We start from the raw sequence: 23,721 nt of genomic DNA, 5'->3' as shown, positions 1-23,721 counted from the left end.
TGCTTAGTCATGGAAATCCACTAGGTCACCTTGGGCAAGTCACACTCTCTCAGCGTTAGACAAGGCAAAGTCAAACCCCTTCTAAACAAAGCTTGCCCGGAAAACCTTGGATAGGGTCGACTTAGAGTCACCCTAAGTCATAAACAACTTGAAGGCACATAACAGTCTTAAAGTATCTGAAGGTAACAAATTTTTCACTAAGTCTTAGGAGGTGCTATTGCCTGCTAATTTGTAGAGAATTTTATTGAGCTGGAGTTGGATAGCATGCACTAACTTAATCAAATTTCAGAATATACGAAGTGGTACATTGGTTCAACTTGGTTATATATTGGCATGTGGAAGAAAAATGAGTTTTCAGAATTTGTTTAGCCCTTGTTTCTGTTATGTGTTCTAGATTATTTTTATTATTTATTTATTTATTTATTTTTATTTAATAAAGGTATCTATTTATTGCCACTTGATGCACCAGGGTCTCAGAGGTGATGGACAATGGATAAGAAACTTTGAAAAAAATTAAATAACTAAAACCCAATTAAAACACTACAGATATGCCTTTTAAAATACTTCTGAAACTGGACAGACTGTTTAAAAATACAGCCAGAACAGATGCCTGCTGAAAACTCAGAAGGGATGGAGACAGCCTGACCTTCTTCAGGATGGTGTTCCACAGTTAGAATGCTTCTAAGAGAAAACATTGTCATGTGATGGTGGGAGACATAGATATTGAGCAGGCTGATATGGCAGGAGGTGGTCTATCTTGCTACCTTCTTTACATATTTCAGTGTCCTTTTTGACCTTAGGAATGATTGCTAAATATTCATCATCACCTCATTATACACCTGGTCTGTAAACTACTGCCTGTGATGAGAGAGGTACTTACTTTGTCCCATTTTTCCTGAAGGAGCTCAAGGAATAGCACTCCTCCCACCACATATTATCATCACAACAACCCTGTGAGGCAGTGCTGTTCAAAGTGGTGAGCCTTGGACTAATGATGTTTCTTGAACCATTGGCTGCTGGTCCCTGACAAGTATCCAGAAAACAAAAAAAGCAATAATAGCCAATGGGCAAATAATAGGGCCTGTTCCAGGCACAATGTAAAAAATAATTGCTGATACTCCCAAATCAAACAGCCTGAGAAGTACATTGGGATCAAAAATAATGATGGGGCCAGAGATTTCTCCAAAGGTACTCAGGTCTGAGCAGGGAGTCGAGCTGGGTCTTCTAGGTTGTCATCTGACATTGCAAACCCTACACACACTTGTTCTCATAATTGTCCCCTGTAGTTTTAGCCAGAAAAGTCTGAGAAATTTGTTTGGCTGCATTTTTAGAAAACATCAGGTACCCTTCTTATAATGTGCCTGAAGTACAACAGCCTCAGTTTTGTCATCTTGGCTTCCAGGAGATATCTGGCTTGATCTGCTCTAGGACTTATTTGCTTGTCTTTTTAGAGATTCCTAGGGAGGTGTTCTCTCAGGTAAAAAACATAGTGTTTTGGTTATTTATGGTTTTACACATTCATGTAGGTCCTGTGCCCCTAACCTCAGCGAAAGTGGAGGGACGAGTGTAGATGTTCCAGGTCTGGGAGGTTTTCTGCTAGTATTATGGTATCATCTGCATATCTTAGATTGTTGATATTCCTTCCTCCTATTTTCACTCCTCCTTCTTCTTTGTCCAAGCCTGCTTTTCTTACAATGTTTTCTACATATAAGTTGAACAGGTAGGGTGATAAGATGCAGCCTTGTCTGACCCCTTTCTCATTTGGGAATTTCTCTTTCTTCTGTAAGCCTATGTGTGACCCCTTTGCCAACTGGAAACCATTCTGTTTGTCCATGTTCTGTTCTAACAGTAGCCTCTTGTCCTGAGTATGGATTCCTTATAAAGACTATCAGATGTGTTGGGACTCCCATGTCTTTAAGGGCATTACATAGCCTTTCATGATCTGCTACAGTATAAACCACATGCCAATATTCTTTTGGAATTCCCTGGTGTATTCCATTAGCCATTGTATGTTTGCAATGCGGTCCCTAGTGCCTCTTCCTCTCCTGAACCCTACTCGGACTTCTGGGATTTCTCTCTTCATGTATGGTTGGAGTCTATATTGCAGAATTTTGAGCATAATTTTGCTTGCTTGTGTCTCCTTTTTTATGGATGGGGATGTTTATTGATTGTTTCCAGTCTGTTGGCCATCGTTTTGTTTTCCATATTTGTTGACATACTGTATGTTGGTTAGCACTAGAGTTGACTGTGTCGATGTGGATTGCAGCCATTCGATTGGAATATCATCTGTTCCTGGTGATTTGTTTTTTGCCATTTCTCTTATTGCAAAATATATATATATATATATATATATATATATATATATTTATTTATTTATTTATTTATTTATTGCTGGAAAAAAATGGAGTTGTGGGGAAAATTTTCAGAAATTGAAAGGGAAAGAATACATTTGATATGTACAGTATTACTAAATCCTTCAGACTCAGAGCTGGTAGGTTGCTAAGCATCTCTCAAGGGTGTTGAGACCAATATGACAATTGACATATTACTTCTGAGTCAAAAGATATGGGGAAGTAGTATGCTGCACACAAAATTCAGTTGATGGATCCCTTTAAGAATGCTTAGAAAACACTACACCACTCTAAGGGCCCCTGACCAATTGAGGCAGCTCTGTTGGATGACACTGTGTAGATGCAATTACATAGATTATAGTCTGTGATCATTTGGACCTCTGCGTCCCAGTAAATCTAAACCCTTGCAGGCAGTGGTTTGTCCAGGACAAGAGAACTATTAAAAATCCCTCTACTCATAGATCACCATCATTCCACCTATCATAGAAGATTAGGTCTAGAGTGTGGTTTTTACAGAGGTAGTACCAGTTGCTACATAGGGCAGAACCATGGTTGTCATGGAAGAAATGAACTCCTGGGCATTCCCAATAGAGTGACTTCAGCATGCATGTTGACATCTTCCAGTACAACAAGCTGGAGGGACTCCCAACACCATCACTAGCCAAGCAACTACCACCCACAACTGGAGGAGAAAGGGAACAAGATTGGTAGCAGTGACACCTCTGAACCCTTCGGCTGTGAAAGGAAGATAAAGGGAAAGGAAAGTACACAGATGATATCTTTACTAGCACTCATGTGCTGCTGAAAGAGGTAGATGATGATGCAGGGCCTGACTATTTCTAAAAATCTCTCCTGGAGCAAAAACACTGTGTGGGGGGATCACCAGTGCTGGCTCTTCATTGCTTTTAGTGGCAAGTGAGGACTGGCAGAACTGCCACTGATACTTCAGTTTTCCCCTTTGCTATGGCAGGGAAAGTGCCTCCTGCTCCCCGATACAGAAGGCAGCTTGGCTGGCTCACTGTATTGTTGTACACACAAGGCCAGTAAAGTACAGAATCTGTGTTTTCTAATGGGAGGAGTAGGGTTGGATTGAAGAGTGACTGTAATGGACCCTGGTGTTGATGGCTGTACCTGTAGAGGGAGGGATAGGTGTACAGTACTTACGTACTTTTTACCTCTCTATACCTAGGTAGTATGCTATGCCCCTGACTTTTGTGCTGTTGGTGGGATTGAAAACTTCAGTAACCAGTGATTTTGGTTACTGTGTTTTATGTCCAGTATTAGTTAATAATTTTCATACCAGTAAAAAATAAATAAGTCTAAAACCAGTCTTTTCCAGGCAGTTCCTTGCTTATTCTTATATCATGTCTTTGATATAGAAAAAATATTATTACTAGCGCTCTCATCCAGTCAAAGGCTTTGCAGTGGATTATTTGGTTTTAAAATATAGCCAAGGCTTATAAATAACTGCTTGCCTGCCCGTGGCAAGTAATAGTAACTTCCACACTCGGGAAATTTGTATAAAATGGGCTCTCATTTACTTGGCTGTTAATATATGAGAAACAGTTCATACTAATGTATGACGTATAGAGGATGTTGTTGTTGTTGTTGTTGTTGTTGTGAGTATGAATTTATCAATTTGGTTGCAATAATGTATTGAATTAACTCAATTAAATGTACTTAGTTAAATTTTCTTAGTTAAAACAGCAACCCATACTTTCTTATCTGAAGGTAAACCTCATTTAGCTCAGTGGATTTACTTAAAAGGATATATACACTTCCATTTAGGTAGTTGGATTCTGAATTTCACTACCTGGTTATCACTTCAAGCTGCAAGGAACACTGCTCCTGAATTAGGATTTCTGATTTTATTATCAGAATTTGAGTACTGTAAAAATTATAGCATGAAGGGAAAATCCTTAAGAGCACCTAAGCATGACAATGAGAACTTTGTAAAAGACCAAAGTCTTCTCATGCTACAGAGAAATTTATCTATGTGGCCTAGAATACTGCTTTATTGGTTTAAGATGTTGGAGGGGCATAAGTGAAAAGAATCTAAAGCCTACATATGTTTACTTGGAAATAAGCCCCACTGAGTTCAGTAGAATTTACTTCCTATGAAGTATACTTGAGTTTGCAGCCTTGGATTTTTATTCCATTTCCCCCCCCAGTGGTTGTTATGCATGGAGTAGAAATGTGTTTTGTTCCCTTGCAGTTGTCTTCTGCCAGGGACTTCCATTATGGCAGTAGTTCTCAAACTTTGGGCCTCCAGATTTTTGGACTTCAATTCCCAGAAGTCTCACTCAGTGTACTCATTGTTCAGGAATTCTGGGAGTTGCAGGCTCAAAAATCTAGAGGGCCAAAAGTTGAGAACCACTGCATTATGGTGACATGGTAACTACAAGGTGGCTCTTGCTCTGAAGCGGTGAGTGCACCTTTTAAAAAAGAATACTGTTTGCAAAGTTAAACATCTCACTTTGGGACTTATATGTATCTTTCTGTACTGGATGGTTCTTGGAAAGATTCAGCACTACATGCCAGGATCATTGACAAGGCAAGATCCTGTATAGGACAACATATTGTAAAGTTTCACCATAGTAGAAATATGATGTCTCAGTTCCCGCAGGACTAGGGATGCCATAACCCGGCGGCCCCTGTGACAAACCCACTTTTTGGGGGCCCCCTCCCGGTCCAATTTAGCCCCCAGCCCCCGGTTCGGGGCCTGCGTGGCGCCAACCCACCTTCCCCTGCCTCCCCGCGCGGCTGCACCACCCACCTCCTCCTCCGTTCCAGGCCGTGCGGCCATGTGGAGGAAGCGAAGGAGGAGGCGGTGCGCGGGGGGAGGTGGGGGAGGGTGGCGCGGGCGCGTGCAGGAGGCGCACCTCCTCTTCCTCCTCCTCTGTTGCAGGCCGCGCCAAGCGGAGGAGGAGGCAGAGGTGCCTGCCTGGCTTGGTGCTCCCTGTGCGCGTGCGTGCGCGCGCACCAAGGCAGCAGGCACTGGCAGGCAGCCACCCACCGCCTCCTCCACCTGGCGCGCCTCCGCGCTGGGCACTTCCTTGGGCCTGGGAGGCGGAGGCTGAGGCGGAGGTGGGTGGCTGCCTGTCTCCTGCCTTGGGGCGCTGGTGGGGGGGAGTGCGCCAAGGCAGCCACCCACCTCCTCCTCCGCTTGGGCCTGGGCTGGGAGGCAGAGGAGGAGGAGGGAGGAAGGAGGGAGGAAGGAAGGGAGGAGGAGGAGGAGGAGGGAGGAAGGGAGGAGGAAGGAGGGAGGAAAGAAGGAGGAAGGAGGAAGGGAGGAGGAGGAGGGAGGAAGGAAGGAAAGAGGAAGGGAGGAAGGAGGGAAGAAGGAAGGGAGGAGGCGGAGGGAGGAAAGAAGGAGGAAGGAGGAAAGGGGAGGAAGGAGGGAAGAAGGAAGGGAGGAGGACGAGGGAGGAAGGAAGGAGGGAGGAAAACAGGAGGAAGGAGGAAGAAGAAGGAAGGGAGGAGGGGGAGGAGGGAGGTAGGAAGGAGGGAGGAAGGAAGGAGGAAAGGGGAGGAAGGGAGGAAGGAGGAGGAGGGAGGGAGGAAGGGAGGAAGGAGGGAGGAAGGACAAGGAGGAAGAAGAGGAGAAGGAGGAGGAGGAAGAGAATAGTGATGATGATGATGATGATATCAGCCAGCTTCTGAGGCACGACCAATGTAAGTTGCTCTGATTTTTACAAACTCATGCGCAGTGAAGAAAAACCAAAGTCTCTTGACCAAGTACACACGTCTGAGAAGTACAGTTGAATCCGAGGGCAAACCCACTTCTTGTTAAATCACCTTGACATATTCAGTGTGAAACCCAAAGAGTTTGGTTATGGAATAAGCCTCTGAAATATGCAAGAGATTGCCATGTTAAGTAAAGCCATGTTCAATGCCCAAATGTGCTGTTTGGAATGGGGGGAGGGGGGGGTGGCCAGAAAGGGAAAGTACATTTCTGTCATCTGTCTAGGAATAATGCCCAAATGTCCTCCATTTTGATCATGCCTAAGAAACATGTATTTATATTAACATTTTTTTAAAACCATCATTTTTTCCCGTGTGTCCTCCATTTTTAAAAAATGTGCCCTACATGTGAAAATTTTGTCCTACATTTGTCCCGGTTTGGAGGTCCAGACTTATGGCAACCCTACGCAGGACTCACTTTCCTCCTCTACCCCCTCATGACCATGTAGTGGCCTTTGGAGTACAGGGGTGACTGAAACACATCTGGCTATGTGCACAGCATTATTATTTTCCTGTGGGAGGTCCTGGAGGTTGCTTTCATTGTTTTGCAACTGGTTATATTCACATAGCCAGATGCTTCAAAACCATCTTCCAGTTTTGAGGTGAGGACACAGCATGTGTTGATTGTTGAGGTGAGGACACAGCATCAACAAAGTGGGTTGGTGAGTAGGTGGTCAATATGTGGGGGAGACAGAGAATTTCCATCTCTGCAATAACAAAAACATGCATAGGTTGGACTTATACCTGCATATGAACAGGATGTTGACTTCAGTCTTTTAAAAGGTTGCATGTGAGGTTATGTTTGCATATCTAAAATATGATGTATTTGAATCCTATGATCTGGCTGATCCTCACTTGCTTTATTTCCCTCTGAAGTGTAACTTTAAAATATAGTGATATATCAGTGGGTGCATATTAGTTTCCTGTTCCAGTATGCACATCATAATACCAATGGGTACCTTGCACACAATAACAACAATAAATCTTGCATGGGGATTTGAGGTAAAGCTTTGTTTACAAATTATCCCCATTGATTTTAATAGTGCTTTTCTCTTATTATTATTATTATTATTATTATTATTATTTGTAAGACCTCTGTTTAAAAAAAATGAATCATTAGATACCAAATGAGGGTCCAAAACACACTGCAGAAATAATCCAGTTTGGGACTGCTTTAACTGCCCTGGCTCAGTGCTAGGGAATCCTGGGAATTGTAGTTTATTGTGGCACCAGAACTTTCTGACAGAGAAGCCTGTCTCACAAAATTACAGTTCCCAGAACAATTAAAGTGGTCTCAAACTGGATTATTTTGCAGTGTGTTTTGGACCAAGGTTTGCTAGACTATGGACTATGAGTTTGTAAATGGCATTGCAACTTTTTCTTAGAAGGCTTAACTGACTAGTATACAAAATTTGCTCCATTGCCTTGGTTGAAAGAAGGATATGTTTCTTGGTTCAGAATGTAAGTTGTGTATTTCCCTAGTTTTATCAATTCTCTTTTGGTATGAAATTATAACCTCTTTTGAATGTTTTTCAAACGAGCATAAAATATTACAGTAGTTCTGTTTAAAAGATTGTATGTACAGCGCTGTGTAAATTTACAGCGCTTTATAAATAAAGGTTAATAATAATAATAATAAATCCCCACACTACCAATTAGACTCATCAGTAATGAAGTAAAGTAGTATCTAAATAGGGACAGTATTTTGCTTGAATTTGTGTCATGTTATGATCTCCAGTGTCTTACTCTGGTCTAGTGGTTTCCCTCACCTACTGAGAGCTAACATTGGATTGATATTGTCATTCTGTAGCATAGGAGTAGTAGTTGGGCTGAATCAGACTCAAGGTCTATTTAGCTTAGCCCTGTTTTTAGAGTACTGCTAGGTTTTCTCACTGTCAATACATTGCTTATTGGCACAGTTGTTCAGTTACGTTAAACCTTTTGTCATGATTACGGATTTGAATTAGAGATTAGAATTCTGTAAATGTTCATTGGAATTAAGAGTAAGAAAGATATGAGTAGTTAGGCACTTGAAATTGCAGTTATTTGATGTCTAGCAGGCATAATAACCCCATACTGGGAAACACTGTTACATCACAGTGTTTACATCAATGCATTCTGAATTATCTTTGTTTAATAATAACAGCCTGCACTGAAACAGCATTAGAAACAAAATTTACTTAATGACTTTGAGTGGGGACCAAACATTATAAAATTTTATTTTCCATTGCATTATTAATCGTATGTGAAAGCTGAAGAGAGCCAAAGTGGTGTAGTGGTTTGAGCGTTGGATTACAGCTGTGCTGACCAGGGTTTGAATCCCCACATGGCTATGGAAACCCCAGGTCACACTCTCTAAGTCTCAGGAGAAAAAAGGCAAACTCCTTTTCAATAAATTTCTTCTTGCCAAGAAAACCCTGTGATAGGTTTGGGTTAGGGTTGCCAGAAGAAATGACTTTAAGGCACACAACAACAGTGTGAAAGCTGAAAGTGTTATAATCCATGTAACAGATTTCAAATCTTTTTTTGTCATGGTACTCTGTAGTACTTTTGTGCCTTTCGTATATTGCTGTGTTAGTAGAATCCTTTGTATGCACTACTTTTTAACTTCTGTTAATGGAAATGTTTTGGGTGGCAGAGAATGATCACTACTACCCTCCTTGTGACATGACTGATTAGCTATGGGGAAAATGGTCTTTACTTACAGAGAGAAAGTGAGCAAGTCAGCAAGAAAACCAGGCTAGACTGAAATCTTCTTCTAACAGGAAATGCAACTGTTCTCAGAGCAGCCAGGGACAAATTATAACCATTGCATGTGGATGCATGTAATACAGTTGTTTTTGGGGAGGCTTTTTAAAATGAACAATTGCCTTTGGAGATAGTAATTTGACTAGAAGAATGGAAGGGTAAATAGAGGGCTTTTTTTCATCCCCTTTGGTAAGTCACACTCTCTCAGCCTCAGAGGATGGCAATGGCAAACTTTCTCTGAAGAAACCTGCCAAGAAAATCCGATTATAGGTTTCCCTTAGGGTCACCATAAGTCAAAAATGACTTAGAGGCAGACAGCAACAACAACAACAAAAGCCTCTATACCCTTACAGTGGCTGCATTTCATTTTTTATATATATTAAAAATAAAAATAAAGGTGAAAATCACAATAATCACTCTCCAGAATAATATGTAAAATGGCAGGTCAAGGATGTGCACTATTTACATCTGCATGCAGTTTCTAAGGCCTGCATATACACTATGCAATATATGACACAATCATGTCCTGTACATCAACCCCTGCAGACTCTTACCAATTACTCTGCATCTTCAAGCCCAGATTGTGCATAATATTGTGCTAGCCTGTGGTGCTTTGTGAACAATCCTACCAAAGAGATCCTTGATTCCTGCTAGACTTCCTTATCAGATTTGCCCAAAATGAAGAAGCTACCTTTGAGTTGTATATTCTAGCTTCTGCCCCAACCAGATATAGAATGGCTAGACTATACCAGTCCACTTTTCTCCTTCCCAGGGCTTGCTCCAGGTTTAAAGGAAGCTGGATTAAAATGTCCTTTGGGATACAGCTTCTTGTGTCATAGGCACTGACTGGCTCTACCTCAATTTTCCAGTGATTCTTAATCAAAAATGTTGTGGGAACTTAGGTTGGCTAAACCCTTGCAAAGTCCTGACAGATGCCCAGGGACTACCACCAACTCTGCTTCTTCCTTCTTTCTCAATCTGATGAATAAAAGGGAATTGTAAGGACTTTGAGGATGCACCTTCTCTATCCAGTTCCCGTGTGTAAAGCCTCATTTAGGCCTGACATGCCATGTTGTAGTTGTTTTCATGTAACATGAGTGGAAAAATCACCTTTGTTCTTCACTGAGACAAGAAACATTGCAGTTTTTCTGGCACAGGAACAGAAAACAGAGGTGACTTGAATAATTTGTCAAGAGATCATGCCAAATTCTAGGGGAGAAGCTATCACTGAACCTTCCTCAAGCCCACAAAACTGGCTGTCAACAAAATATCTCTAGACGGATGAACTGGTTTTAAGCATATTTATTTTCTGGGGAGGTAATAAGTATAACCTGAATATCCTGAAGTCTCTAGAGCCTTTTTTCTGTTGTTGCATCTTGGACCTATAGGTCAGGAGGTTTTTCAGCAAAGTGTGAATGAATGAAGAATTCTGTTGGTGCTGTGCAATTTGACTTGTATTTGTGGTCATCAGTTTGATTTTTAAAACTACATCCTCTTACATCTGGTTTTATATTTATACTTATGCGGGGCTTACAACCTTTAATAGTCTTACCAAAAGAGAGAAGTCAAAAAGCCTTTTGGTTGTTGTTGTTTGGAAGCCTGCTTGCTGCTTCATTCTGCATTACTGGGAGTATATAGTGGCTTTACCGTTTCCGTAGCAGAAGAGCAAATTCAGTCACTTCTTCTTCTGTGATTTTTATTTCACAAGCTCTCTTCAGGAAGTGTGTAAGCCTAAAGAAACAAAGCAGGAGGCATTGAACAAAACATGTACCGTACATAAGCTCTGAATCATTTTAGGAAGTCAGCTTCCTTCATTCGAAGGAGGAAGGCTTGTGCACCCAATGATCACATTTGGCTGAATAATTGGCACTGACACTATTGCTGGATTTTTGGTGATGTTCTGCTCCTTTGTGCTGAAGCAGCGTTTCATATACAGCCCTGGTCTAAAACTGTACTGACAAAGGGCAAATAATCTGAGTGCAGTCATGAAGCAGTGGCTGTGCTATTTTCTGTGCCAGCTATTCCGTAAACATTCAGAGCAGATGGTACTTTCAGAGTTGGAACAGCAAAGTTACATGCTCTTTTCCAGTGATACAGGCCTTCTGCTGAATTCTCCTAGTGGGTGAGTTACTATTTTTTGTGCTGTTGTTGTTGTACTATGAAAAGGATGTGGACAAATGAGTGTCTGTGATGCTGTCCTGTATGGCAAATCTATGCTTAGAATCAGTTAAACATTTATTCTGTTTATTTAGCATTTGGAACAGAGGTCTGCAGAGATTAGATTGAAGAAATTTTGGAGTTGCCTCTGATTGAATCCCAGTTTCACTTGAGCTCTGTCCCCTTAAGAAAATGGTTAAAGTTACGAAAAATGTTCATGGACGTCAGGGACGTAGCCAGGATTTTGGGGTGAGGGTGGGGTCCAGACTAAGTGCCACCATTATAATGGGGCTTGGGTGCGGCGGCGCGGCAGCACGCACCATTCATTTTATCTAACGGAAGGGGGGTCCGGACCCCAAGAACCCCCTCCCCTTGGCTATGTCCCTGTGGACGTGTGTGACATGTCACTGTGCTGTATCTAAGTTAATCTCTAAGGCCATCAGTTTCCTCACTGATTACCTTTCCATGCATAATGGTATTTAATTTTCGCATGTTTTAAAAATTTTGTTCAGAAAAGGTGAGATATACATGAAAATATTCTGCGCTCTGAACTGCTATGTCTTTATGACTGTGAATGGATTTATAATGCAGCAGGTATTATGTGTGAGTGGTCAAAGTTTTCTATTTCTCCTTTAATTCCTTGAGAAATATTAATTCTTTCTGATATTTAGAAATCCCCAGACTTTGGAAGGTGATACTTTACCTATTTGGAGATAGACAGAAAATTTGTACATACTCTAAATTGGGACACAGAGAGTAGGAAAGCTTAGAGCTTTATCTGGAGTTGACTAAAACTAAAGCATACTTGGGATGCAGTTGCTGTGTTATGAACCTGATATGCAATTTGTACTTATGCTGTTTTTAGAAATCTGCTTCCAGTATGCTCCACTTTGACACTTAAGTTTAAAAGAAAAATGAACAGATCACAGAGATACAGTCAATCCCACACTCACTCTCATCCAAAGGAAAGCAACCTTCCTTCTGGAAAAAAAAAGATCATGCAATACTCCCATAACAATTTTCTGGCAAATTATGTTTTAAGTTGTGGATAATTTGTTCTTAAAAGTAAAGGTCATGCAGACCTTCTTTTAATATGACTTGAGCATTACCAATAGTGACATTTGATATGGCAGAGTGACATGTGATATGTTGTGAAAGAAATTGCATGATTTTAAATGCAGCAATATAATGGAGCTATCTTATTCATTTCTTCACTTAATGTTATTTGAAACAATCTCTGCAGAACATCATTCTTCCCATGGTGTATAGGCCAAACACTGTTGAACTATCATAGAGAAAATGCTAAAGGTATCTCAATTATGACACATAGAAGTATTGTCACTTTTGTTGAAACTGTTATGTAGCCATTCAGGTTCATAGGATACAAATGCTAGGCATTGTTTATATAAAATGTAAACAACAAAGATATGTCTTTGTAGGTTTTTTAACCAAACAGCAGCATAATATCTATACATGCGGCTCTGTGAACCTTTCGGAAAAAGTCATCAAATATATTTGGGAAATGCTATTTTATTTGCATGTAATTTAGGGTTGACATAAGTCAGAAATGACTTGAATGCACACAACAACAACAACAATAACAACAACAACAGCTCCTCTATAAGGGTTTTTGTGTGGCCCAAATTCTGCATTGTCCAGTATAGCATATGAGTTCCACAGATGTAGCTCAACTACAGCTCCCTGTTCACCACGCCCAGGACTTAATTTTGCTTTGATAGTCCTTTTACATAGACATTTCATGACTGCACATAGCAGGGATCAGAGAAGCCTATAGCTAGATGCAGACCAATGGGTCTTTCAGAGGTCTCAGTGGATAATGTAGTCAATCTGTGTCTTGCTACAGTGACATAGCCAGACATTTCCATTCCCCCCATGCTCTCCATCAGCCATGGAAAATTCAGGAGCCTATTGCAGCAAAATGTGAATAATGAGGAGGCTTTAGTCATTGCAAAGTGTGGAAGAGAATACAACGACAATAACATAATATAGATTTACTCTTGCATATGTCACAAACAGGATATATGGCCCTGTCAAGGGAAGGAGCTGGTTAGACATAATAGTGGAATATTTCTAAGCTTATAGAAATGTCACATGTTTCCTCTTAATTTAACATTTTCATGCCTTGGTCAAAGCATAGAAAAAGACGATCTCTTGGTGAAAGCAAAGAGAAGGATGGTTTGATCTTTTTTTTGCTGCATCAGGGTAGAGGAAAGTCATTGTTTTTCTTTTCTTTAATTTTCTCACTTTTCTTTAATTCCTCACTTAAATCAATACAGCCACTCAGTATATACCATCCTGTATACTGATCTGTGCTGCTTGGAGAAAGGAAGGGATATAAATGTAATAAATCAATATTAGGATTGCTGCATGTGGTATATGTCTGCTTTCTTATATACTTAGTGTGGCCTTTATGCTGGCAAGAAAGCTTACTAGGGTAGATGAAAAAGCAGTAAACATACTTCTCTTTATATATCTATAATTATACCATGGCACAAATAGTTTCTCACATACCATTACCTTAATGTCTCTTTTTTCTTTTTCGTTTTTTGTTTTTCTTTTGAGGGGGAAGAGGGAATCATAACTCCCATGAAAAATGTAGGAAAGCTACTCATGGCTTACTAAATCCCTGTGAAATCATTAACAGAACATTGCTTGTTCAGTTTTTAATCTATGCTGAAGATATGATTTTACGATAATGTTCCCTACTGACTTTTGAAAAGATAAGATTTATAGATAGCTCTTTGTGAAGTTTCGGCATGTTTCTTATAAATGTGCTATTCTTCAGATTATTTATTTATTGTTATTTACATATATTTCACCATTTCCAAGCATGGGACAGATTTCACCTTCCACAAGGTTGGCGGTGTGGTATGCACATACATACATGGTCCCTTTGTATGCCTGATAAGCATGTGTTTAGACACAGGTCAACATGCACAGTCTCATTAACATGCTTTCAAAATCAGTGGAGCATGCAGTTGAACCATCCATTCCTGTCTGCAGAAAATTGGAACTCCTCAAAATTTGTATTCCCAAAAGTAGATGGCAGTTTCTTGGTGCCACACCAATGTGTGGATTTATTTCTGTTTTATTAAAATTCAACATTCACATCAGTACTGTTCCCCACACATGGAAGTGTGCCAAGATTTTTTAATAAAAATATCTAGTTCTCCATAGAAAGTTTTTAATCTTTTATGTTCCTTCTTTATGGCCTATTAACTAACTAACTCATATAAATGTTTCTGTAATCTGACAGGTTTTCAGCTTTCTTGTGGTTTTCTTCTATTGTTATTTTACTATGACATCATGCTCAGTTGTGCATCTTTACACTATAGGATCTTGTCTAGTTCATTCATAGCTGCCCTTCCCATTCCTAGTCTTTTGATTTCTTGACTGCAGTCACCATTGTGTTCAGTGTTTGATCTAAGATACTGGAACTCTTTAGGTATTCCTATTTTAAACCATCTTATTTGGTCAGGTTAGTTAAGATTCAGCTTTTAAAAGGCAGAAGTTTTAATAAGTGTATTACACTGCTTTTATTACAGATTTTATTGTTACATTGTATGCTTCCATAAGAATGGTGGTCCTGCTGTCATCTGTTACCTGCTTCCCACTTCTAAGATGGGTGGCAGGATGGATAGTGTGATACCGGTAGATTTTATAGAACATGGCCACATAGCCCAAAAAACCCACAAAAAACTATGGATGCCGGCCATGAAAGCCTTCGACGTCACTTTATTATCTCTCTTTATGCCTTTGTTCCATAGATTAAAATTACAGTAGATCAGAAAGCCCTGCTGGTGTTGTTACATGGAATTACCTGGCACGTGTCTCCAGACAGAGGTTGGCTGCATATAAAATTGCCTGTTTCTTCAATGACTAATTCTGAGAAGTCATTTAAGCCAAGACACCATGGCCTGAAAAATTGCCATTGCCTTAGCACACATTATTTTCGAGGCCACTCTTCCCACAGCACCTTGACTTTGACAAACCCTGAAAACAAGGCATCAAAGAAATATGAAACTCTATATAAATCCATCTGTCTAGTATGAGGCACAAACCAGATGACTGCCACGGTGCCTAGTGAGGATATGTACATGTATCAGTTGGCAAGGGTCACCACAACCACCACTTCTGCAATATCTTCAATATTCCCTGTTAAAGTGGTGAGCCTGTCAAGCTGGTTATGCTGTTGTCATTGCATGAGCAATATGATACCATAGAATCTTAACCCTGATTCATTTTAATGCTGTTTCCTTCAAATGTAATGTTTGTGTGCTCTAGTTCTAATGGATCTCATAGGCTTAGTATCTGCTAGTCATAACATTGCAGGAGTGCTCACAGAATTGTTTTTGTTTTGTTTTATTTTGTTTTACATGCTACAAATGTGTTTACGTGCCAGGCAGGAAGTTGTTGATACGACTGGGAAATGTGGTGGGAAAATGTAACTAAGGAAATACAATTATGCCCGATTCCTGCTGAGGAATTCTAAGCCCATCTGTGAAGGGGGTGTACTGTTTGCTAAATATTTATCAACAATCTTGGGTGACTGCAGACTAAAAATGCTTCCAGGCCACAGCTGAATCACGGAGTAGCAGACAATTTCTCTTTGTGCACCTAGCGAGCGGTCGGAGAAAGGACAGGGCAGAAGAATTGGGGAGCGACTGCTTGAAAGTTTTTGAGAACCTTGCGCTTGAAGTATATGAAACTTCAGGGTAGCATTCAGAATATAAAGCTTTAGTTGCTTGGACAAAAAGTAAGTTTGGTTAAATGGCACACAAAGTAACAAATACGTATTGCTTGCAGTAATAATACCGGAATTCCTTTGCTGATTCCAATCCTGAACTTTTTTTATCAGTAATTCTATTTAAACATTTGTTTCTATTAAGAAAAATTGTATATATAGCAATATTGCATAGTGTAATGTACTTGTTCATGTTTGTATAAATAATATGAACATGTACTTATACTGTATACATATTAATTATGTATTATCTGTTGTTCAGCTGGAGTTTATTCAGATGACTGCTCCATCAGCATTTCCATCTCCATTCTTCTGATGGGATGCCCATGCCTTGGTAACCTTTTGATGGTCCCACCATCTCAATAATAATAATGCTTAAAGACTGTGTTAGTTATTATGCAGAGATGCAGGATGGAAGTTTCCAGTGTTACAGAGTGGAAAGTTTTAAAATGTCATAATTAAAGCAGAAATTGTTTTTGTCTTTTGTTACTGTTCTGCCCAAAATTTCCAGTGTGTAGGCAATTTTAAAAAAATCTCTCTCCTTTTCTGGGACTTGGAACACTAGTAGCTAAAGTTTAAGAAGTTGTTTCAGTCAGCTACATTTGGTTTACTAGAAGTATTCTGTGGTACTCAGTTCTGGAAAACAGCTAATGAAATAGGTTGCAAGCTCTCTAGTAGTTACACTAGTAGTTATACTACTGTTTTAAAAACAGGGACACGTGTAAACCTCTGAGGGCTAATCTCCAAGATATCTGTTAAGAGACCAGATACTCTGCTTTAATGCCTCAAATTCCTCAATATCTGGGCTTCTTACAAATGGTAGCTAGCTTTAAAAATAAATAAAATAAAAACACAAATGTTAGCTTAGCTTTGGCTCTCCTCCCACACTAGCTTTTTCTTTGTGTACAGCATGACTTTTAAGGACAGTTTTTTAATATTACTTTCCATTGCAGAAGTAAAACATTGCCCCTATACAGACAGGCCAAAATAAAGCTGCTTCAGGTCACTTTGGAGGTATGGTGTTTCAATGATGCATGTGTCCTAAGAGTCTGGAAGCCGCACCAAAGCTGCACTCCAGTCCTTAGGACTGGAGCATGGCTTTGGTGCGGCTTCTGGACTCTTAGGACGCATGCATCATTGAAACACCATACCTCCAAAGTGACTCGAAACAGCTTTATTTTGGCCTGTCTGTATCAGGCCATTGCTTTTTTTTTTACTGTAGGCTGGCTACTATCTGTAAGAGACTCAAGGTTTAAGCAAGCACTTTATTAGAGGAATGTATTAATATTATTTCAAGTAAATCTAGTTCCTTAAACCTGATCAGTCTGCATCTATAGAACCCTGTGAGGGCTCAGCAAAGTTAGCTTCTCTTTTGGTCAAGTTTGGGGTCTAAGAGAAGTGGTGTTGTTCAGGGGAGGCATAGGTCAAATTCTAGAAGTGTTAGTCAAAGTAGCCAGTGGTTTTTAAGATGACACAAAAACAGTCAAAACAAGCAATTTGGACTGCACGCAAGCCGAAAAGAGCCTTTGCTTAAAATGCAATAGGATTTTATATTTATGACTTATCCTCGCAAGGGAAAATGTTTTGCTTTTTTCCTTGTAAATTGGCAAATGCATTGTTAATTGCTATTTTTTCAGGATGTCATCAGAGTTTGAAGGTTTTTGGCTTTGTCTTGGTGTAAGGTTGCTTAATAGCCTGGCTTTTAAGTTTTGTAGGTGCAAGGTCTTCTGAGGAACTGGTGGGTGAAGCTATATGTGAATGGGAAAAGGCTTGATAGCATTGAGAAGTTGAAGGCTTTCATGGTCGGCATCCATGGGTTTTTGTGGGTTTTTTGGGCTATGTGGCCATGTTCTAGAACATAGCCACATAGCCCAAAAAACCCACAAAAAACGCTTGATAGCATTGCCTTTTATTTAGATAGTCTCTCTTGATATAATGGACTTTAGAATGTTTGAATAAATCTTACAGAAGGTTCATGTTGCTAGGTCAATTCCATTTTACCTCCTAACTTGTATTAGTTTGTCTCGTCATTGCTAAGCTGATAGAATTTAACAACTAAGGACAAGGATGCTTAGCCATCAGGATGGACTACCATGCTGTGTGGACATGGAAAAAGGAGCACACTAGGCCTTGGGCTATGGAAGTCCTTGCATTGCATAGGGTTCCTCATATTATAATAAACTTTGGGCCGCACTCTGACCATCTTCTAATATAGTCAAGACAGTGTTTCACTGGAGTAGCAATAGGTTAAGTAAGTAGAGTTTTGTACTGTTACAGAAGTGTGAATAGTATAAGTCATTATTATCTTGTAATTATCAAGATTTCATAATCTCCAGTAAAGTGGAAGTGATTCCAGGAATTTGGTCCTTTGGTATAGAGGTTGGCAGGTGTAACCCAGAAGTACTCTGTCATGTAATCAGCCTACACCAAAGCAATGGGGATTTTTGGGAGATTCTTTTTCTGCTTTTTCTCTCTCTCAGATGCTTTCCAAGATGTTGCCTTTGATGTTGTTCCTGTGGAATAGAGAGATGTTTGTTTATGCCGTTCAAAATGAGTCTACCATCCCGGTGAAGCTATGGGCCTGTTCACCAAAAGGAGGAGGAGTTGAAGCAAAGTTGCTATGCCACATGCATGGATTGTATGCCAACAGATCCAACCCTGGAGTGTTCCAAAGTCTATACATGTTCCATGCTGCCTCAGACACGGTCAGCTGCCATTGGAGAGACTTAGCCAATTGCACTCTCAAAGCCAGTGGTGAAGTTGGACAGTTTTGTTATGACATGCAGGCAGACCGTTTTCGTATTCCTGTTTCTTGTCGTCCTTTAAGAACGCAGATGAACTCTCATTCAGCCAGAAGCAGCAGCACCCAGGACAGCTCATGTGCTGTTGCTCTAATTTCTGCTGCCTTATGGAAACCTGGTGCACCTCTGCACCTGAGAGCTGTTGTTGGGACCCAAACAGCTAGGTTTCTGGGAGATCAGTTGCAGTTGTCCTTGATTTCACCCTCTGGAAAGAACATCACCCACCTAATTGCTAATTGGGAATCACAAGAATGGGAATTAAAGAGGACTGACTTAGTTAAGCAGGGTCCCCCAGATTGGGTGGTAACAATTGAAGGGACACACTGTGGCCGGCAAACATCCGCTGTTAGATTTAAATTCTATGGGCATATCTCCATCACAGAAGATATAAGTGAACATGGCATGTACAAGCTCGAACTGGGCTCTCAAAACAAAACAGTTCTTAAATTCAACCCCCTGATCATAGACCTTCTCCCCCTCCGCCACATGACAAATCCCATTGTTGGCTCTCATGTGCTGAAAATGGATCAACCTGAGCAACTTGTCATGCAACCTCAGACTTCTCTGAAGGAGGTTCAGATTCATTTTCAAGGCTTGAATGTGTCACAAAGAGTCCCCCAATGTGCCCCCTTTCTTGAAATCAGCCACAAAGGTTGGCTGGAGTGGGTTAAAATGTGGGCAGGAGTACACCATGGAGAAAGGATTAAAAGGGAATTGAAAGATTGGCTTGGCTCCCTAGGTGCAGGAGTATCTATTATAGATGCAGCCAATATAGAAGTGCTAGCTAATAAACTTTCATATTCAACAAAGCAGATAGGGAAACTGACTGCCCCATTGACCAAATCTCTCTTACATCTCACAGAACAACCACAGGCAATCAGTAAAGTGCTCCCAGTCTGGGAAGGAATTTTAGAAAATGACAATATTTTGATAGTCTCTGGAATCCAATCCCTTCAAAACAATGTTTCCCTGGCTCTAGCATGTGAACAAGCGCAAGCAATCACACAGAATGTAGTCATGGGAATGGTTCGAGAAGCTAAAGCAGGAAAAATTCCTATGGAGGTAAGGAATTTAATTTGGCCAGAGCTCACTCCAGGTGAAAAAACTTTAGAAGCATGGTGGAGGCTACTAAACGCATCTTATGATTCTACCCAGAATATGCTGCGGCTGTTCATAATAACTGTAGAAGCCACCCAAATTAATCAAGTCTATCCTGTTGTGCCCCTTGGATTCCAAATTGAAAAAGATTTGGTCATGTATTCCACAGACTCCAATCAGTGGGCACTCATGAAGGACAGCGACTGGCAAACAGTTAATGTGCAGGGTTGTGTGAAGAGGGAAAACTTGGGTTTTATATGTGATGATAATAGTTTGGAAGAACACCATGAATGCTTTCCTCCTCAACTTATAAATAATTCTCATTGCTCATTCGATGTAATTCAAGAGAAAGCTTCTACAGTTGTGTATACTGGGAAGGGATGTATTTGTGTAAGGACTCCATGTGAGTTTGTAATAATTAATGGTCTTGTAATTCAACCTATGCTGCCTTATATTAATCGCTGTTTTTGTAATATTAGTGTAATTGTAGGATGTGATTTCCAATTTCGGGTGCCTGTTTGGACTGTGCAACACATGAAGACTTACCCCTCTTTGTATAGAGAGATCTCTCCTATCTCTCTTGGCTTTGGACTTTCCACTCTGAAAAATCTGCTTTCTCACCCCTCCCTCAAGCTGGAATTGCTGAAACTCAGAGATATGGGTGAAAATGCCATGTTGGAAATTCAGCACAGAAATCAGGAAATTGCCCAGATTGTAGCCAAGGTTAAGTCAGCTGGAGACCATGCTTGGTGGGAGGTGCTTCTTGGATGGTCACCAAGTTCAAATGCTATGCTAAATATTGCCCTCCACCCCATTGTAATGATTTTAATCTTCCAAGTAACACTGGTATTTGTCTTGTTGTTATTGATTGGCTGGATGAAACGGCAAACATGTAAACTCCTTGATCTCGAAGAACAAATACGTATGGCCAGAACAAGGTTGTGATTAGGATATCTGCCAGAGCAGCAAGTCACACCAAAGAATTGTTGCCATATTACCCCCATCTTGTGTATCAGCTTCCTTCTTTTCCATTAATGGTGGCTAGGTTGACAAAGTATTCCACCTAAGGTCAAGGATGCTTAGCTTTCAGGACTGGCCCACCTTCCTCTGACATGAAAATGTATTTTAACTTTTGTATATATTCACACTTCCCTTTACCTTAGTAGTACAGTGGTAATTTATCTAAGAAATAAAGAGTAATTTGCTTTTATCTCTTCTGGGTTTTTGTCCTGTAAAATGAAGTGACTTGAGACCTGAATTAATTACTGCCTGTTGTACTAGATCCTGTGCAGGACTGCATGTCATAGAGAAGCTTTATTGGTGGAGCATAAGTTGATTCAGTAGCGCAGGAACTTGCCTATTCCCTTGAGATGTTGCTTTATGATCTAATGTCCTTGGGAAGCTTTCCAGACATTCTGGCTATCTCTAGCAGTTGCACGCACTTAGCAGCGCCTCCTGTTTTACTGCCTGTTCAGCCAGTATGATGGGTTGTCTGCCAACAAGATTTGCCTCGTCACCTGAGAAGGTCTGGGACAGCACCTAAAGATTACCGTGGCAGCTGCTGTAATATATAAACATGAAAATAATACACTTGGGGGAAAACATGTAGACGTTATTTTGCTGAAAAACAAAAACATTCTAACCACTGCATATATTCTAATGAAGCTTCTTTGTAAAGCCAATTATGAGAATAGACTAGTGATTCGCACATTTACTGTATGTACATAGGTAGGTACAGTAGACTAGACTGCTAATTCGTGTCTTCACTTTTAATGGCAGTCAGTGAATATAGAAATATATGTCCTGATAGAAATATGCTTCTTACTTTGGGTTGTTGTTGTTTCTTAAAGCTAAGGTTTCTAGATATGGCACATTTGCTGCTCCACTTCCCATACGGTGTCTGTTTTTGTTCGGTTTAGTTTCTCCTTTCTTTATGGTTGCAGCAGGAAACATGACTTGTAAAGTAAAACTCTTGAGGAATTCTGCATCATTCTAAGTAATGTAATGGCTAAGGCTGTGGATTATGAACCTGTAGGTAAATTCTCACCTGTAGGAAATGCTCTGTTCTCTTTTTCTCCTTCCATATGGGAACATAGGACTTACTTTTTATAGAGACTTCTGTAAAGAGTCCTGAAGTCCTATATATAGAGTGTTTTAAATACCTCATGTATGGTATATAAATGCAACATTTTATATGAAAAAGCTGTTCTGTCAACTAAATCAAATATAACAAAAATGCACAGTTGAGAGAAGGAGGAGGAAATTAGATTAGTGTAGAATCTGTAGATCGTCGAACAGAAATGTTTAATTGGCAGAATATCTTATACAAATAAAATAAGCAGTATTAAACATATTGACACTAGATACCAATGCCCACATATTAACGAGCCAAATGGGAAGGTGCAAAGCTTCATCCATATTTTAAGAAGCAAGAACACAGTTGTGTGACATGAGAGAAAGTACGGTATGTGTTTCACTTAAAACTGTGAGAAAAATGCAGTAAAGAGCAGAATAAGAGATTAAAAATAATATGCTACAAAGAAATCAAACAGCACTAGTACATTGTACCAATTTATTTATATTGTGCAAAGCATGCAAAAATTGTGTAGAAGCTTTTTTTGATAGCTTCTTGTACATCAAGAATCCAAAATGGATCATAAGTAATAAATTAGAAAGCAGGACAAATGTAGAATGTTTAGTTTTTGTACTTACAGGGGAGAAGATATGTGTCTTCTGCTTTTGTTGTTGCTGTTTGCCTTCAAGACGTTTCCAACCTTTGGCAACCCTAAGATAACCCTGTCATGGGGTTTGCTATTGCCATCCCCTGAGGCTGACAGCACGTGATTTGCCCAAGATCACCCAGTGGGTTTCATGGCTGAGCAGGGAATTGAACCCTGGGCTCCAGAGAGTCATAATCCAACTCTCAAACCACTATGCTGCATTGGCTCTTTATGGTTCTGCCTTTATGGCAGGTTAAGACACATTGTTTCCTTCTGAATTCACAAGTGCTTCAAGACACCATTGCGTTCCATTAATTTCAGTGGTATTTGCAGTTGTAGGCAGAAGAAGGAGCAACCTTGTTCAAGCTAAATAAGTTCAGGTCTCATCAGTAATTGAATGGAATCTCTGGAGAGTCTTATGTACAAGCTCATCAGTTCTGTTGAAGAACAGCAGAACTTACTGGTAACTAATAAATTATATCTTGCCTTTCATCAATACGAATAAATTGTTATTGTTGTGTGCCTTCAAGTCATTTGCAGTTCATGGTGATCCTACGGTGAACTTACCACAGGGCTTTCTTGGCAATATTTGTTTAGAGGAGGATTGCCTTTGCAGTTTCCAATGAGGCTGAGAAAGTATTACTTTCTAAAAGTAACCCACTGGGTTTCCATGGCTGAGTGGGGATTTGAATCCTTTTCTCCAGAGTTGTAGTCCAACACTGAAACCATTACACCACACTAGCTTTCATGGGTAAATACCTCTTAACCTTTCACAGATGAAAATTGATATATCATTGTATACTGATAGCATTGCTATCTCAAATCAAAAGTCACTCCTGCATTGCCAATGCCCCTTACATATTGCTGATTATTCTTCTCTATCTGCTTCAGGTAGTGTGTACTGTATGTGCTCTTCAGTAAAATGCCCTATACTAGCCTCAAAAGTATGGAAGGAAAGCAGTTGCACCCTACAATATATGTGTACATGATAAACTTTTAAAAAAGCATCACCTGTATTCCTCCAAAAGGCAAAATGAGGGTAGTGAGATACTAAGGGCTGGCACCAGAGAAAAGAGATTGTCTCTGACAACCAAGAATCATGGTAGTGCATTACATGGTGCCAAAATGCTAATGTGTGAAGTAGAGGGATCACAGAAATTGTTAACTTTTTCTCCACATATAAAAATATTGTAGAGATTTTTGGCATCTTTTACTTTGCCACACTTTCATTTCATAAAAAACACATTCTCAGAGACAGAAATGGCATACATGTCATTAATAACAAGCTATGCAGTACTGTGCTTTAAGCAAAATGGGATCTTGTGATAAAGTTATAT

The 23,721-nt window shown here is 40.1% G+C and overlaps 1 protein-coding gene across 4 annotated transcripts in view; it reads left to right on the top strand.

Annotated features, from left to right (window-relative positions):
- The window catches only part of PPARD (peroxisome proliferator activated receptor delta), a 62,228-nt gene that overhangs the window by 5,552 nt on the left and 32,955 nt on the right, over positions 1 to 23,721 (top strand). Inside the window, exons 1-2 of one of the 4 annotated variants that reach the window (XM_089514657.1) lie at positions 15,756 to 15,777; positions 18,246 to 20,839. The exons of 1 other annotated variant lie outside the window; for it this stretch is intronic. In XM_089514657.1, coding sequence (XP_089370783.1) covers positions 18,246 to 20,609 — 2,364 coding nt within the window. In that variant the 5' untranslated portion in view covers positions 15,756 to 15,777 and the 3' untranslated portion in view covers positions 20,610 to 20,839. Of the gene's footprint in view, positions 1 to 10,884; positions 10,966 to 15,755; positions 15,778 to 18,245; positions 20,840 to 23,721 lie in introns of those variants that run through there. 2 more of the 4 variants (XM_089514656.1, XM_089514659.1) reach the window with 2 other exon arrangements.

Source organism: Sceloporus occidentalis, unplaced genomic scaffold, assembly GCF_023333645.1.
Source record: "Sceloporus occidentalis isolate IW3139 unplaced genomic scaffold, rSceOcc1.0.p SCAF_3, whole genome shotgun sequence".
NCBI classification, from domain to species: Eukaryota; Metazoa; Chordata; class Lepidosauria; order Squamata; family Phrynosomatidae; genus Sceloporus; species Sceloporus occidentalis.
Note: the sequence above shows the minus strand (reverse complement) of the source record. Positions and strands in the feature narration are given on the sequence as shown.